The 17,677-nt window shown below is 45.2% G+C and overlaps 1 protein-coding gene across 1 annotated transcript in view; it reads right to left on the bottom strand.

Annotated features, from left to right (window-relative positions):
• Positions 1–828: 828 nt before the first annotated feature.
• Positions 829–17,677, bottom strand: part of tei (irregular chiasm C-roughest protein teiresias) — a 185,615-nt gene continuing 168,766 nt past the window's right edge. The window contains exons 7-8 of the mRNA XM_017907067.1: positions 8,265–8,443; positions 829–1,515 (exon numbers count right to left, since the gene is read on the bottom strand). Of these exons, the coding sequence (XP_017762556.1) occupies positions 1,282–1,515; positions 8,265–8,443 (413 nt within the window). The 3' untranslated portion in view covers positions 829–1,281. The remainder of the gene's footprint in view (positions 1,516–8,264; positions 8,444–17,677) is intronic.

Below are 17,677 nucleotides of genomic sequence, written 5' to 3'. Positions count from 1 at the left end.
TACACCGAGTCGTTTTCTTTGGTTCACGTTACGCTCTAACAATTACACGGGAACGAACAGTCTTCTATACCGTTTTCTATGCCGTTCTCTACACCGCTTTCAACACCTCGGCGCGCAGCGGTCGACGTTCAGCGAACCCCGAATGTAAAAATTGGTCTCTGATTCAACGCGTGTACACCCCCCTCGCTCATTGCGTTCCTCGCTTTTCCTTCGATCTCCGTCTGTGTGTGCCGTTCGGTTTCCTTACAAGTAGACTATACAAATATTTACACGTGCCCCTCGTAACGCGTAACCTCGTGGAATATTCCGTGCTATTAAGCTTAATCGGGAACAATCGCCGCGAGACGGGGTGCCCGTTAGTCGAAACCTCGCGACGATTTAGTTTACAAAGTTTTCCACTGCGCGATAATCGTATCCACCGTCGGCCGAATCGCAACGGCCGCACCGTTTCTCCATTTAAGGCCAGAGAAAGACATTTGGCTACGTCGTAGTCGCAGATTCGAGTCGTGGACTCTAGAGGTCTCGAACACGCGCGAAGAGTGTTCGTTTTCCGCTTTGGAATCGAGAGTTCTCTCTCCCTTTCCATATTCCAGACAAAACAAAGTGAAAAAGAAAGAAGTTCTAAGACAAAACTAAAAAGAATAAATAGCGTATCGATAGTACACAATGGTTACCTCGATTAGAACCGTCTGTCCCAACCGACTCGAGGTTTATCCTCTAGAAAACCCTACGACAAGAATATCGAAAAGAAGACGCAGAACGGAGAAAATGAAAGAAAAAGAAGGAATCTAGCAACGAGATCCATGATTAAGGAACGTCGAGGCCGGATTATCGTCGTCGCCGGAAGCTCTGCATCGTTCATCGACAACGACAGCGTCGATAAAAGGCTTTCTCGTTTAAGCGCGCTCACCCTTTTCGATACATAATAAACAGGGTTTTCTCGTTGCATCGTCATCGAGTCTCGCCTCGCGTCAAGAACACGCCAATACGAAACATTCCTCCTCGCCCTTGCTCTCTCCCCTTTCATCCCTAACTGTTCCTCTCGCTCTCTCTCTCTCTCTCTCTCTCTCTCTCTCTCCCTCTCTCTCTCGCATGCTTTCGCTCAATTCGTATATTTTATATTTACAATCGCCCAAGTCGCGGAAATACTGACGGAACTCTGACTTTCCTTCCCCCTCTGTTCCCCGCGGTCGACAAAGGAAAGTTCGTTTCTTAAGTTCGACCCCCCTTCCATGGCAGTGTTCGCAGGCAACGTTTCCGACGTACCGGCCAGACCGAGTTTCAGCGACGATGCTGCTGGAGGATGACCAGGGCCAGACACATCGACAAGCAGGTGAGACTCGCTGACCGGAAGTGAGCGTGACTGTACTCGGAGGCGCGAGTCATGTTCAACAAAACGGATGCGTCCGAAATCCCTTCGGACGAGCGTACCAGCAGCAACCATTCGCCGGCGTGAGACCATTGAATCGTGTCGAAGCTCAGCACCGTTCTGTAACAGGACTCCGTGCCACCGTCCTGAAAGGCAAACAACGAGAGACGTGCGTCGTTAATGAATTCGATACCGGTGTTCCCCGGCAGTTTGTCAAGTATTCGTGACCCGATTCGTGCGACGGATTTAGAGGGTTCACTGTTTGGCACCGGGGTTATAAAGGATAATTTATCTCGAGGCAGTTCCACGGGATTGTTGCTGTTCGAGAAGTTTTTGAGAGGGAAGTTGATAGCGGAATGGGTCAAGGGTAGTTCGAGGTTTCGCATTTTCCTCCATTTTTTCTCTTCCTTTCGCGAGAGCGTGTGCTTCTCCGTGTACAGGGGGATGATTGGAGTTTTGAAGAATGGCAGAGGAATTTCTGCGTGCTTCGAGCCATGTTTCCCAGATTAGGCTGATTTGCGGTCCAGGGGGACCCGGGAATTTTCTTGGCCGTTTAACTTGCTTTATTCGCGACTCTTCCTTGCCCGCGGTGGAAAGGAATTTTGCGATGCGTGCTCGAGTCACGTGTACTTTCTCCCGACAAATTACACGTTTATTTGGAGAAAATTGTTTGCACAATTATCTACACACGCTTTGGATCTCTAATGTCTAAGGGATAGGATGTAATTTGCGTGCGAGAGGAATTAGAAAATTTGTTTAACTTAGGTATAGCTACTGAATGGATATTAGGATAAAAATTTGTCACAAAGGAATTTTGAGTTGTAAATGTATTACAAGTTAAAAGTCAATCGCGAAGAAGTTATACACTCGTTTAAAAAAAATTATTTCTATCGTAATCAGGCTATTTTCTCAATTATCGATAAATATATAAGTTCTCTAATATCTAATGAGATGGGAGATAATTTACGTGTGACAGGGATTAAAAGTTTGTCTACTATCTCAGGTATGGAAGCTGAAATTATTTCTCGATATCTGGAGATTTTTAATTGGCCAGAAATTTCAGGTGCATAGACATTTCTTGCAGACTATAAATTAAGAAATTATTCCAACAAATTATCTACGTCTCTAACTACCTAGAGCAACGAACAAACTTCAAACAGAAAAAATCTGGACCGAAATGAGAGCCAGTGGATGGAGACACAGCAAAACCACGCAGGAGCGGGGAAGTCCACTGGCGTGGATGAAATCGACCCATAAACTCGGAGGTAACCCGGAACGGTGAGAAATTTTGATTACCGAAGGAAAGATGCGATATTTAAGCGACAGTTTCGAAGCCGTTCGATTTCCCGGCAGTTTTCCAACGCTCGTTAACTCGCGACTCTTAACGCCCATTCGCCGGCTATATTTCTTACCCGCCGCGATTCCGCTTAGCTTCTTGCAATTAACTTCCCCGCGGAAAACTCGCGCAGCATTTCCCGCATCGATTCCCAGTATCACCTCCGATTTCCGTCGCTTTTTCTTCCCTCTCCGCGAGTCCTGCACCTCCTTTGTTCTCCCTTTTTCCACGGGACAGTTTCCCTTGGAAAACTTTTTCAGTCTCGTCGACTTTTTGCGAACTGTCCACGAGATTGGCCAGACCAAATGGTCAAATCGCGATTCCGAAATAATTTTTGTCACGAAATAATTTTTCCACGGAAAGTAACGTCGATATGGGAAAAATTCGTGAATTGGAAACTGTCAATTGCAAACTGGACAAAGAGAGGAAAGAGAGGAGGGAGGAAGAAAGCCGGAGACCACGCGTTATTATAAGATCCATTACGAGGTATTACACGATGCAGCTTGCTAAACGATTTCCTTGTATTATTCAGACCCGTTAATTACTCCGATTATCCTCGCATATATATTCTGCCGTTTAATTAGCGAAAAAAGGTCAGCTGATCGGAGAGGACAGGGAGGAAAAGTCTTCGCTGTGTGCCGTTCGTGACGGGAAAAAGGGACCGGGTAAACGTATAAATAATTCATACGAAAGACGTTGATTTTGATATTAATTTTAACTCGCGGAACAGAAACGAAGCGGCGGGATTACACGCTGAATCGCGACGCGGAATACAAAAAGGCGTAATTACATCGGACGATGTCCCTTTTATCAATTCGCGTCCCCTTCGTTTCGCAAAGTACGTCCATGGGAAAGAGAAATACGTTTACGTAATTGAATGCGATGCTCGCTCGTCTCGGCGGTAACTCCTGCCGCAATTTCGAGCAGACGTCGTAGTCCCGCGAATTTTTCGCGTTCAAGCAGTCGCTGTTTCTTGCTCCATTTAACTCCTCGCCTCATCCTCGCCTCAATCTTGCCCCCCTGGCCCCCACTGTCTTCCCGGATTCCTCCTGTTCTCCATTCTTCCGCGCCTGGTCTTCCTCCTTTCACCCTCTTCCGCCTCGCGTTTTCCTCTTTCACGCGGCTCCAGCCCATGAGCGTGTTTCCTCTCATCACGCTTGATTTACGTCGCTTTCTCGCGCCGATTTGGATCATCGCTGATGAATCAAGCGTCTCAAGGTGTACGTCATGTTTATCGAAATGTTTATCGAGAAGAAAGAAATTATTTTGGAACGGTTTCGAAATTGTCCTCCCCGTATCGTTGCGATTTTCCCGGTTATTTTGCTGTCAGTTTGATGTTATTTTTCCGCCATTTTGGTCTTTTATGTCCGCGGCGTAATATCACGATATCGCGTACTCGTATTTTTCCGAAAATTGTGACGCGATCGCGTATCCGATTTGAGCGAGAGCATAAATAAAAAAGAAAATTTTCATTTGTATATTTTATCATTATTTCTTTGTAATACGATATCAGTTCACTATGCATGGAATTTTCCGCGGAACACGTTAATTACTACGGGCTTTGAAAATTATGTATAGGATGACTGATTATTCATCCATTATATTTCCACGGTATACCCGACATTACGATAAAAAATCGTTAATAAAACCGAGGAGAAAAAAGTTATACGATATCACCGTATTTAAATATAACGCGCGTTAAAAACTCGGATAAAATCAGGACAATTTTATATCTCGCACCGAAATAGCCAATACCGTGCTTCTAAATAGGTTAAACTTCTTACAGCCACGGTGTTAAAAGCCTTAGAAAATCCTGAGCGTTTTTTTTTTTTTACAAAAATATGATACTCGGGGAAGCTCGTGAATTTCGAATTACGTTTAATTCTCTAATAAAATTAGTAATACGAGAGAGGGTTGAAACATTTACGACCTAATAAACGCGTTATCTCCGCTGGAATTTTTCATTTTATTTCGCAAAACATCAAACGAAGTTACACCGCCCTTTCCCGAGCATCGACTAATTTTTCAAAATTCCGATTCGAAGCTCTCCGCGTATAAATTATCCAGAGATTGTTCCCACGTTTATTTCCAAGTCGCTCTTCCTCCCCCGATCGAAAAAGCCTCGAAACACGGCGGAGGAATTAAAAATGGCGAGAACGCGGGCGTGAACTTCGGGTCCACTCGAGATCGACCCCGTTTCACGCTTCTATTTTCTCTTCCCAAAACGAATTCCAACCTGCAAACGCTTTAAACGATCAGTGCCGGCGAACAAGGCGGGTGCAGCGCAACCCTTTTGTCCCTTAGCGCGGTGGAAAACTTCTTTCCCGTTGCCCGGTGTACAAACAGCGTTCGACCGGAAACGGTGTCGCGTCACGGCGCTGTGCTTGCCTTCGTCGGCGTCCTCGAGCGTCTCGTCTCTCTGTTCCACTGATTGTCGGCCGTGTGCAAACACGCCGACGCGTTGTTCTCCGCGTGGCGTCGCGTCGCGTAGCCGTGACGGGACGAGCTGCCGTACTTTTGTTCGTCGAGGGGCGTCGATCCACGGAAATTTCATCGAAACTTTCCACCCTCCGTCCCTGCCAACTCGAAGTGAAATTTCTGCGGCATTCGTCGGCGGCACGACTGATAGTAGTTAGTACGTGATTTACCCGCTTGCCTCTATCTCCCCGGCTGTCCCGTCCTCTATATCCCTTGTTATCCGGGGCTGCAGTAGCGGGTAATTAATTCGTGGAATTGCAGCTCCTCGACGAGGGTTACGGAGGGGGTTGGTCTGCGGGGTGAAGAACGACGAAACTCCGAGCCGGGTGCACGTGTTGCGGTGAGCGTAGTTATTTTGACCCAGATTCTGTTTTGAATGCCTCGCACTGTGTCGATACCGGCCACCAGCTATTCCGACCAACTTCCGCTCACGAAAAATTAATATGCTTCCGCTTAATCGCGCCGGGAGAACCGTGAGATTTCGCATAGATTCGCATAGCGTCGGCGACTGTAACCGAGATCGCGTGCCCGTTCGACGGGACCGGAAAACGCGTTGGCGAAATTTTCATCGATAATTCGGAAGGGGTTTGCCGATTGCGCGTTATGCATCGGAAAGTTCGTCGTTTAGTTCTATTTGTAAGTCGGGAATCCCAGAAATGTCATCCTCGGGTAACACGGTGGACGTTCAAACATTAACTTTACAGGATTTGGCTTGTTCATGGCGAAAATTAAGGCACTCTATGAAAAAATGAAAATACTGAGAGGAACGTTGAAATATTTAATTCCGAGAGAATATGGATCGTGAATTGAAAACCGTGTTTTCCTATATTCCCGGAAATTTTTAATATTCGACTGCGATATTTCATAGCTTTCGTGTACAATAAAGATTAAAATCCGTCCTTTATTATACGTTCAATCAAAATTTGATATTTATCCCTTCCCATAACATGACACGCGTGGTAAGAAGAAAATTGCAAGATCGGTATCGGTGAAATTAGAAAATAATTCGACGATGTACGCGATATTTAAGATAAACGTTTATCGGAGATACGCGTCGTGGTGGCGCTAGTGAGTTAAACGAAAAATCGTAACGCCCACTCGTTGCAATTTCTTAGGCAATTGATACCTCACGATAGCGGAAAAAACCTACAAGGAAATAACTGGTAGCCAAGGATAGAGCAGAAAACACTTTCCTTCGGTCCTGAAATCGTCATCTATCTTCCGCGCGAGCGGAGGCGAGCCGTGATTAATCCTCCTCGGAGGAGAGGATATTCCCGTCGAATGGGGGCAGGGAATGACTGTTGGAGCGTAGACGAAGATCTCGTGCATGTTTCAAGCTCGGAAACGGAATAATGCAGGAACAAGCGCGAACGGGAGAGCTTAAACGCTTTAAAGGAAACGCTCTACGCCTCCCTCTCTCGTCCTCGCCTTAACGAATGATCCCACGTGATGAAATCCGTAATTTCCCCGATAAAGGAAACGGCGAAAGGACGACGGGGAAACGAAAAGATCGACGAGGAAATTAACAAAGACGATCGCTTTTTACGTCGAACGAATTAAGAACGTTCCTGCGCGGAACAAAGGGGATTAAAAGTTAGCAAAAACAAACGTAGCACAGGTGCATTAGTAAATCCCTCTAAAGCTACGCCGGATTCTTTCCTCTCCTCCTCATTTTTCGTCCGCCTATCGTCTTCTTCCATCCCCAGTCTCTTGTTCCAGGCTGCAGCGTTTCGCCGTTATTCCTGATTCCTCGGAAAAAGGAAGGGGAGGAGGAAAAAAGGGAACCAGCAAGAGAGAAAGGGGCAGTTAATCCGTCTTTTGTGCGGCCATCCGGTATCTGGACTGTGTCCGTCGGTAGAGAATAAAAATGGAGGGAAGAAGACAGCAAAGCGAGGAGACGCGTGGCGACGCGAAAATGAAATAAGCGCGGGCACCACGTATGAATCTGGTATCCCAGCTTCGCTCCTTCCTTTTCTCGCATTTTCTACGAGTATGCAACAAGCGTTCTCCGCGTCTAAGCGCACCCCTTTCCCATCACCAACCCTCTTTTCTCTTTGTCCTCTCTCCAGCCATTCCGCCAGTGGAAGAAATCACGTTTCGGACGGTTCGCTCGTCGTTCGGGATAAAAGTATAATTCCCGCGTCCCGAGCTGCGAATTCCTTGTTATTCCCGTTGCCTGCGTTGTTGCAACAGGAATTGCTCGGTTCGCCGAGGCTCGGCCGTCTTCCTCAAAGTTAAATTGCACCGGATGCTCTTTCGTTGACCCGCTTCCAACCCGGGGCCCTCCCCTTCCTCCACCTCATCCTATTTCTCTTCCTCCACGCGGTTGTCGTTACGAGAATTCTTGCATTCTCGAACGCGACCGAGACGCTTCCCTTTTTCCACGTAAAACGAGTCATTTCTGCCCGAGATGAATCCTCTCTTGGTTTTACTATTCCGCGGATCGTAACGTTGTTTGGGAAGAGCGACGCGAGTGGAAACGCGAGTGGAGTTGGTTTCGCGGGATAGGGTGCTCGATCCCAAAGGACGTTCCTCGCATCCACGTTTGTTGGTAGATTTATTAGCAAAGCCGCGTGGCCAATTTTCGGTATCGGGTTAAGGGATTTACGAAGGCGGATTATAGGTTAAGGGTTTACGGGAAACCAAGACGAACAGAGATATATAAGAACCGTCGAGTAAGAGCGTGCACAAGGTGAACGCTTAAACGGGCATTCAGGGTGGAAAAGGGGTTTGCGAAGACAGGGATATTTAAATAACACCTGGAGACCGAGATGGGTCGTGTAAAAATGAAAGGAGGGATATACGGATACAAATTGAGAATTATAGAGGCGCTCGAGAAAAGGGGGATGAAATAAATATCCATAAATAAGAATTAAGGAGTACGAAAAAGAAGAGAAAAGATAAATTGCCACGAAAATAGAGTACTAAAGAGAGATTTAGAGATACGAAGCTTCGAAACTCTGGTATCAGGATCGGGTTAACGAATTCTTATCCGATTTTTCGTATTCGACTCTTCATACGCGCCGGGACGAAATAAATAGCGAATCGAACGAAAGGGTAAAAGTGGGGAGGAAAACATACCTCGATAGCGAGAGCTTGGACCCCGTCCCTGGCCTCGGCACCGGGCATGTAAACGTTTTCCTTCGACATCCAGAGTACCTTGGTGTACATCGGCTCGGCGCAAAATTCGACCACGATGTTCAGCGATTCACCCTCTTTCGCCGTCACTGTTTGACTAGCTGGATGAACCATGGGTCGACCTGGAACAAAAATTCGCAAACAATTCTGTTAGCCCTCCTCTCGTGGCCGCGTGGTACGCGCTTCTTTTGTCGGCCATAAATACACCCTTCGGTCCCGCCAGCGTAACCCGGACCCCTCCCGCCCCTACCATATCTACCCCTTTTTATCTATGGAGCCTCCGCAGAGCTTTGCGTCTCGTTAACTGCGAAAATATCTCAGCGTGTAGCTAAACGACGTAATCTTCCGTAATTCCTGTTAAATTACGTTGTCGTCGGCGAGTGTTCGGCGCGCCGTCGTGTTCCCATCTTAAGTGGAACTTCGTTAAGGTGATCGAATGAAATGGTGGGCAACGTTGAAACGTAGCAACGTAATAACGGGACTATTTCCCAGTGACACCGGCGAATTCGGTGAAAATTAAAACGCGCGAGGGCTTTGAAAATTCTTTCCTCCATCCCCTTTCACCCTTTCCCTCTTCAGCTTTCTCTCTCGCAATTTTTGCTTTTATCTCCGCCTCTTTTTTCCTCTCTCTTCAATAGAGAGAACGGTATCGCAATGTTCGTTAACACAGGTTTATTCCGAGGGTAATTGTACTTTTCTCCGTAACGTTCTGTCCACGGATTGCCGGAGGATCGATATTTTGCGTTAGGGGGTTATTAAAACGAGTGTCCGAGCGTTATACATGAAGTCCAGGTCACGCACAATATCGCGCAGCCGAATTTGGCTTTCGACGGTCAATTTATTCCGCTCGGCAATCATGTCACAATGGCTGTTACAAACAATGAAAAGGTTGATACGTTTATCGAGTTTATGCTCCGTTGTAATCACTGGCTGCCACGGTGATTTATCGCGGCAAGTATCCCCATCGTGCTCAATCGATATCGAACAGGCCTCCGCGATCTTGCTCGACAAGTGCAACGCAATCTGCTCGGAAAAACTCGAATTTAAATATTCCACGAATCGTAAAGTTCTCCCGAATTGTTTAAAAATTTGCCGTGAACTTCTGCTGGGTTAAATCTGATTTAATTTAAAATCCGCGAAAATTAATATCCAATTGCTACAGGAATCTCGTTCGAGTAGAATGATATTTTTCAACGGCAGAAAAATAGAAATAAAATTCGAAAAACACGGATGTACGAACGCGCAACTTGCCAGTGATGTAACATTGTACACGTTTCACGGTTGCGCAGATCGTAACGTGGGTTTGTTAAACGACATATGCGAGCATGTGAAAATAAACCATCCCTTACGTTTGCACGCTGCCATACTTTATCCGCTGATGAGACATCGATGCTCGTTGCTCGTCGAATTCGCTAAACGACCAACGGGCCCTCCGCGTACCTTTATTTTTTTCCTATTATTATTTATGGCCGTTTTTTCATGTTTACGAGCCGGATCGGATCGAAACATCGGCTTTTCCGCGTCGATTCGCGGTAACGCTCGCGACGCTTTTGATTTACTCGTTTCCACGAGTTTCACCAATCTCTCGGCAAACACGGCCTCCAGCCATCGAAACTAGACTTCATAGCGTGACAATGTGGCCGCAACAACGACCCGCTGCGTCGAGAGGGGGACAGGTGGAGAGAAAAAGGTGCAACGAGATGGATACAGATGGATAGACGAATGGATAGGCGAATAGATAGGCGAGCGACAGAATGGTTGGAGAATCATAGCCGCGGCATCTCTATTTGAAAGCCTTAAGGCGATCGTGATTTCCGGCACAGTTTCGCCATCTAGTCCCGTCAAAATATTCCTCGCTAGAGGCATCTGCTGCACGCGGTGTCCTAACGTTTGCGGAAAGGAAATACATTCGGGAAATCGCGAGTCGATCTCGGTTAAAGGGTAACGAATCAGCCTTTCATTCCACGTTATCTCAAATTTCTCGTCCTTTAATTCACACGCGCGTGTTTCAGGGCAATCGTCGTGTTAACACTTAACCTACCGTCCACGTAGATTTACAATTTTATTTGAATTTTTATTCGGCTGTGTTACCAATGCATATACACGTACCGACAAAAGTTAAGAAAGAACTTAATCGTTTGATAATTTGGGTATATTCTCTATCTTCTAGGATACATAGGTTGAAACTAAAAGTGGCATAATAAGATGACATTCTATACATCAGTAAACAATGAGTTCTTTTTCGAACATACTTGTGCAAGAACCACAATTAAATTGAATCGAAGGAAAAAGAGAAAATCTGAGTGACATAAGTTAAGAAACATATATTGTTTAATTTATATAATCACTTTAAATAAAAACAACGATATGCAGACATCTCTAATTTTCATAACAGTCTAGTAAGATGTGGAATAACCCTTGGATTTGAGGACTGCGTGGTATCTGTATGGTATTATCGTGATGTTTTATCGGTAGAAGAATGTCTTTCCAATTGAGTGCAACGTAATCCCACAGATGTTCAATTGGGTTCAAGTTCAGGGATTGACGTATTGAATGTTATTTCATTATGCCATTTTTAGTTTCAACATATGTATCTTAGAAGATAGAGAATATACCGAAAGTCTCAAATGATTACGTTGTTTCTTAACTTTTGTCAGTAACTGTATATGGAAAGATAAAAAGGAAGTTCGTACGATCGATTAATAATGCCAGCATGATAGTTGTCGACGAAAAGACTAGAGATGGAAAAGATATTATTAAACCAAGCTGCATTAACGACTATAACAAATATACGAAACGGGTGGATAGGACCTATCAGTGCCTCTCACATTGCGGCATTATAAGACAAACTAAAAAATGGTCGAAGAGAGCACTATTATTTCCATTTAAAAAATACAAGACACGTAAATAAATAAGCTTATAAAATTTGATCAAAAGTAGCGTTGATTTAATAAAACTCCAACGCTTTAAACCCATACACGCGTGTTTATTTAATTCTGTTAAAAAATTCGCGGAAACCAAGAAAGCCAGAGAAAATACAGCCCTTCCGTTAAGTGCTAAAAAGCTTCCATATACGTAGTTCTGTTTAGAGGTTGCGGAAGAGGGGTTGAACAGTCAGTTCTCCCATTATCGATAGAAAGTAATCGTTTATTCGCCCCGAACGTTTGAAGACACGTCGAAGCTACTTTCATATACGCTTTTCTCGAATGTCACACGGTTTCAACGCTGCAAGGACTTTGCCAAAAATTTCCCAAACGAATTCCACTAAAGTACAATTCAGACGTTCGCAAACGCGGCGACAGTCTCTTCCACCGCAATCCCGATAGCCCCTAAAAGGACAACTTTCCGTTTTATCCCCGGTTCGTTTCGCCACGCGTTTCCATTTCCATCCCCGGTGTCTTATCGAAACGATCGACGAAGGAGAGACACCGCGACTGGCTGTACTGGATGTCGTACCGGCAGCTTTGTCGCTGCACTTTGGCTAATTGAAGCGTGGATGCCCGGCCGGTTAGCCGCGATTTTCCCTCTTTCGGCCATTCTAACCCCGCCAGCCCCCTCGCACCCCTCCGCTCCTTTCACCCGTTCTCATCTGCATGGATTTCCTGCTTCGTAAAGCAAGCTTTCTGACCCTGGTTGGCCCATCTGCAACGGTGAATAGAAGCGGAACAGTACACTCGGCCGTGGCTGCTCATGAATATTCCTACGACTGAAATTACTGGAATACCTTGGCTGTGCCTCTTGTTTCTGTGGCGAGGGTGGAAGCACACGGCCGTCTGTCTGTCTGTCTGTCTGCCTGTCTTCTTTCTCTTCCATCAAACCCCTGTCCCACCTGTGCTATTTCGATACCCGCGCAACGCGTTCGATACCCTACGAACGTCTGACTCGAGACTCTCCTCGCTTTCCGTCCTCCTCTGTTCTTTCTTCCGATATCAGCGAATCGATATGGAGCATAAATTTCGAATCGCCAAGTTTACGACGAAGTTCGTTAAAAGTGGAGCTGTCAAGGGTGGTTTTCGAATAAGCTGGTATAAGGGAAGATCGGGAAGTTGAATCGCGTTCGACGCTTTCGAGCACTGATTCGAAATCGAGAGACGTTTAGAGACGTACGAGAAAGAACAAAGCGGGGATTGAGGTTTGGGGGTTGGAGAAGAGAGCACGGCTATCTGAGTTTTGGGTGGAGCTTGTAAAATGATTTGCTCGGTTGAACGTATAATTAAGAATTACATTAGTGTAATAGAATTAGAGTACAGTCCGAATAAAATCTCTATATACTGATAAAAAGTATGTGATTTTATTTAAAAAAATATTAATGACCTTCATATGTCCTTTACATGTTCATCTACAAAGAAACTAGTACGCTATGCGTAATAATAATGACGTATATCTAGATGGCAATACGTGGTGACCCACCCTGTATAAAAATTAAAGATTCTCGCTATTCTTGAGACGAAACAAATATTTCTCAATCGATACTATGACGATATTTAAGAGATTTTCCCTGAAAGAATCGCGAAACTTTTCAAGCCGCGATATAAAGCTGATCTAAATTCTTGCACAGGGGACTCTGTTCGTTTGTTAGCCAGTACTCGGCTCCGTTCGTCGCGCGTTCAATTATACAAATGAAATAACCGCCTGATAGTTTCTGAACTTCGAGTTCTGGTTGACGGAACAAAGCTGGCTTAATTCCGCCATTAATTTTAATTGAAATGATTAATGAAATCAACGACGGTGAGTCGAAAACGCGGCGTCCGAATGGGATCAGAGCTAATTTCGGGGACGATGCTTCGCAGCGCGAAATGCGGTTTACGTCGCAAGCACGGACGTGTTTCCGCGAATATGTAAATGCTATTCGCGAAACTGCCGTGTAAAATTCCCGAATAGTTGCAACCACTTTCGGCCTGAACTTCCGCCGACGTTAGCGTCCATCTTGAAATCCGGAATCAACTTTTCGCTCTGCTTTATTTCCCTCCCTTCCACGTTCTCCTCTTTCCTTCTTCTCTTTCCCCTATTTCCTCCATTTTTTCCTGTCTCCTCTTTCCCCTATTTCTGTTAATTTTTCTACTTCCCGATCCAACATTTTCTTGGTCTCCCTTTCCCCTTATTTCTCCTATCTTTCCCACTTTCCGATCTACCATCTTCTTGGTCTCTTCTTCTTCCTATTTCTGCTATTTTTTTTTCGTTTCCTGATTCACCTTCTCGCTGCCCTCTTTTCCCTATTTCTGCTATTTTCTCCGTTTCCCGAATCTCTTTCCCCTATTTTTGCTATCTTTTCTATTTTCCGATGCACCATCTTCTCGCTCTCCCCTTTCCCCTATTTTTGCTATCTTTTCTATTTTCCAATTCACCACCTTTTCACTCTCCTCGTTCCCCTATTTCTGCTATTTTTTCCATTTCCCGATTCACTTTCTTCTCGCTCACCCCCTTCCCCTATTTCTGCTATCTTTTCCATTTTCCAATCCACTATATTTTCGCTCTCCTCCTTCCCCCATTTCTGCCATTCTTCCATTTTCCGACCCACCATCTTCTCACTGTTCTCTTGCCCTATTTCTGCTATTTTCTCCGTTTCCCGATCCACCATCTTCCCGGTCTCCTCATTCCTCCTCCTCTTCCCGGATTTATCCCATTTTTTCCATTTGCCGATCCACCATCTTGTTCCCCCTAGCGCGAAAATTCTCGCCGTGCTCGCGAGCGCGAACGGCGGGTGTAAAAAGAAGCTCAAAGAAAGTGCTCGTCGTTTGGGTGAATTTTTTATACAGGCCGCGTCGGGCCGCCGCACGTGACACACATGCGACTCTATGCATTATGCAGAACGTTATTAAGAATGTGAAGAAACTGCAGATCTTCCGTGTTCTAATTATAATTTAAGCTTCTTCCGGCCATGAATAACTGAGCTACGAGGAATAAATTGAAAGGGGGATGCGGAAGCTCTTTATCTTAAGGGTCGTGAATTAAAAACGACGCAGTCGGACACTTTTCCGTCCCGTGGAACTTTGCCGTGAACGGTGCACGTTAAATATTTAAGGCTGCCGTGTGAAACGATATTTCCAGGTTTATACAATGTCCTCGGATCTGTTTTCATGGAAAGTTAAATACTGTTCCATCGGTGGATATCATGTTCTTAAAACAGGCACATTATTCATCCTACCTGCTTCTCCATATTTTATCCAGTTCCGGCTTATTTTCACTGTTATTTTCCCCGTGAAACTTACTTTTATCCGAGAATCTTTCGGATTCGCGGCACCGTCTCCGGAGAAAGGAGATCCGCGGGTATATCCAATAGAGCTACCGTTACATAGCGTTCGTAGACTATTTTAGGCCGTCATGGAAAATATTCTCTGACCCCGGTAGAGATGTACAGCAACAGCAACATAGAGCGTACGTTGTATCGGAGCTACGAGGTCAGCTCACTCGTGCGTGGCCACGCAACTTTTCACCAGCTTCGTCAGAGCTAGCCAGAAGAAACTTAGAAAACCGCGAGATTTTCCAACTTTCGCATTTTTATTTTCCATCGCGGCGAAAGACCACCCCGAGGTTCAACGTCCTCGAACGTCACGAAATCCTCCGGTTCAAATCCAACGGCAACAACGCGTTCTCGAAAAATCAACGCGAAAGCCGTTTCAAAGAGTTGCAAAGAGTCGCAACGAGTTTCAGAGAGTTTGAAAGAGCTTCAAAGAGTGAACTTCACGAAGGCTATTCGAAAGAGCAGCGTGGCTGTCGTCGTGTTATGCGTGGCAAGTGTCGAAACGCTTAGACGGAGGAAAGGAACGCTGTTGCAGCGGGCTGGCAAAGGGTCGAAAATCGCGTTGATCTACGCGTTCTCGTAGTTTCCTCGTGGGTTAATTATCGGTGGATGAACGGGGCGAAAGGAAGGAGCCAGGAGCGGAGGGATGAACGCGACGAGGAGTGGAAGAAAAACGGCTGGAAAGCCTTGCCCGGTCGAATTCCGCGTCCGGGACGACTTCCGGGTGGAGTCGCGTTCCCGAAAAGTACCTCTTAGCATGTTAAATGAGCCGTGGGCAATGGCTGCGACGGCCACGGTGATTCATTTCTGGCGGAGTCGTGGAAAAAGTTTGGACAAGAACGACCACCGTTACGGTAACGAATCCCTTCGACTCGGCGATTCGCGTGCTGTACTTTGTTCCATCGAAACTTCGATCTATCTTCGAAAACTTCCCACCCTCCTCTCCCGCCATTGCTCCGCCATTTTTAAGCGTTATTGCAACGAGAAGACTAATGATCGTCGACGTTATCTTTAATTTATTCATTTGTCTGCTCGTTTGCTTGCTCGTTTATTTATTTGTTTATTTGTTTATTTGTTTATCGAACGAACGGGATAAAGTCTGACTAGTAGGAAGATTCGCGACAAGCGCCACGCGGTTTATTTGCTTTAGAGTAAAATTACACGTTGCAATTGTTATTCATTATCTTTCATGTATTATCGCTACGTCTTACGATTATATCGTGGGTATGCGATTAAATCCCTCCGTTGGCTCGAGCGCATAACGCGTGATCGATTTCCGTGTTCTCTAGTGATAGCAAACTCGAGTATTTTTGAACAATAAACATCTCATGCAAAATATCGGATGATCATTGTTTTGAAATTATTGCGTTAATTAGTCAGAGAGATAATACTGATATTAGAAAGTGTATTCAGAGAAGCTTATAACCGGGAAATATTTAGGTAAACCAAGTACGAGAAAATATTAGGTGTCGGGTAAACTAATTAATGTCTTCCATGCATGACGTATCAAAATCTTCGGTCAAATTCATTATGTAGAAACAGAAAGTAAAAATTTGCATACAGGATCGCGCAAATAAATTTGATCGGTTGATGGCGTAGATCGTTCCCTCTAAATGCAGTCTCATATCCGCGATGAAAAGAAGAAAAACCAAGCGTGGCCAGGTTTCGGGGATGAAAATCACGTTGGCAGCCGTAGAGGGTTGGAACGTTTAAAAGGCGAATGATTTTTTAACCTGTAACACGGAACTCTATTTTCCGGATTAATTCGAAAGCCGTTCCTCGGCAACGAACCCGTTCGACCGTATCGATTAAAGAATCGGCCGTTTAATTACTCGCGATTAATTCGCACAACTATTTCCGGCGGTCGCAAAGGGGAATGGATCGTGATAAAATTCGTGTCCCCGTTTCATATCATTACCGGTAATTTTGCAAATTGCATCGCATTTTTCCAGACCCGGATCGTCGTTAAATATTCCCAGATTAATTGGCCGCGTACGCGCGTAATAATGTAATTTTTAAATTAGTACCCTCAACCTGCCGGCATTACCGCTAATTAAACAGTTTTTACGCGGTCTGCAGGGACGTCTCTCTCATTAGCAACGTGTGCTACAAAGTACGCGAAGATTCCGAGCTGGCAGTCGCGTATCAACGAGGACGTTCCAATCGATCCCTCGCCTGACCATATATCGACTGCTTCTACTCGCTGACTCGGTTATTCGGTGAGTAAGGAGAAGGTTCGACGTTTGATGAGAATGTGCCGATTGGTATGGATCGTTTTAAATATCCGGAGATTAGCGAACGAGTTTTAAAGCGAAGCAAATTTTCGGTTTCGAGTCTGGCGAAAGATGGGATCCGAATTTAAAAGTCGCTCGAAGATGAGAAGCGGTGTGCACAGAGATGAAGAGATGAAGAGATCAAACGTGGTTCTCTTTCCTTTTTATTTCGGTCTTAAAACAGAGGGCGATACGGAGGAGGGCAGAAGCCCTTCTTATCCGCGAGTAAGGGTAGTACCCGGTTCAATATGTACTCATAAATTTAAGGCAGTTTCCAGATACGAGGTTCCCTCCACGATGTTGCCTTTAAGCACGGGAACATTGTTCCTGCGGTATCCGAAGAAAGAATGGCGAAGACGTGGATGCGTTGTGGTAAAAACACCGTGAAGAACTGCAACGAGTATACCACTGAATGGTCAAACGAACATCGGTCACCTGACCATCCCTTGACACGAGACGATGTATGTGATCCCTGAAATTATTTTTACGCTTTGGTCCTAATGTACGATGATATAGGCATAGAAAGGGATTTATGCTAAATCGGTAAGATACGAAACAAACACGAACAGGGGAAGAAAATAACGAAGGAGTGAGAATATTTAGAACAATAATCAGTGTGAACGACGAGCAGATGTTTAGGGTTAAGATTATGCGAGGAAGACGAATGAGATCTTGGAATGTACGTGAAATTTTTGGGAAGTGAGTACTCTCCAATATGAATGCGTAGCGTGTGTGAACGAATAAGGGGTGACTGAAGAATAAAACGTCAGTACAACCATAGAGTCAGAGTATAATTGTTACGCATAGCTATCACTTAACTTTGAAATTTCTTCTAGCTGGCA

The sequence above is a fragment of the Eufriesea mexicana genome, unplaced genomic scaffold, assembly GCF_001483705.2.
Source record: "Eufriesea mexicana isolate 0111107269 unplaced genomic scaffold, ASM148370v2 scaffold6802, whole genome shotgun sequence".
In the NCBI taxonomy this organism is placed as follows: Eukaryota; Metazoa; Arthropoda; class Insecta; order Hymenoptera; family Apidae; genus Eufriesea; species Eufriesea mexicana.
This window is presented reverse-complemented; position numbering and strand designations above follow the sequence as displayed.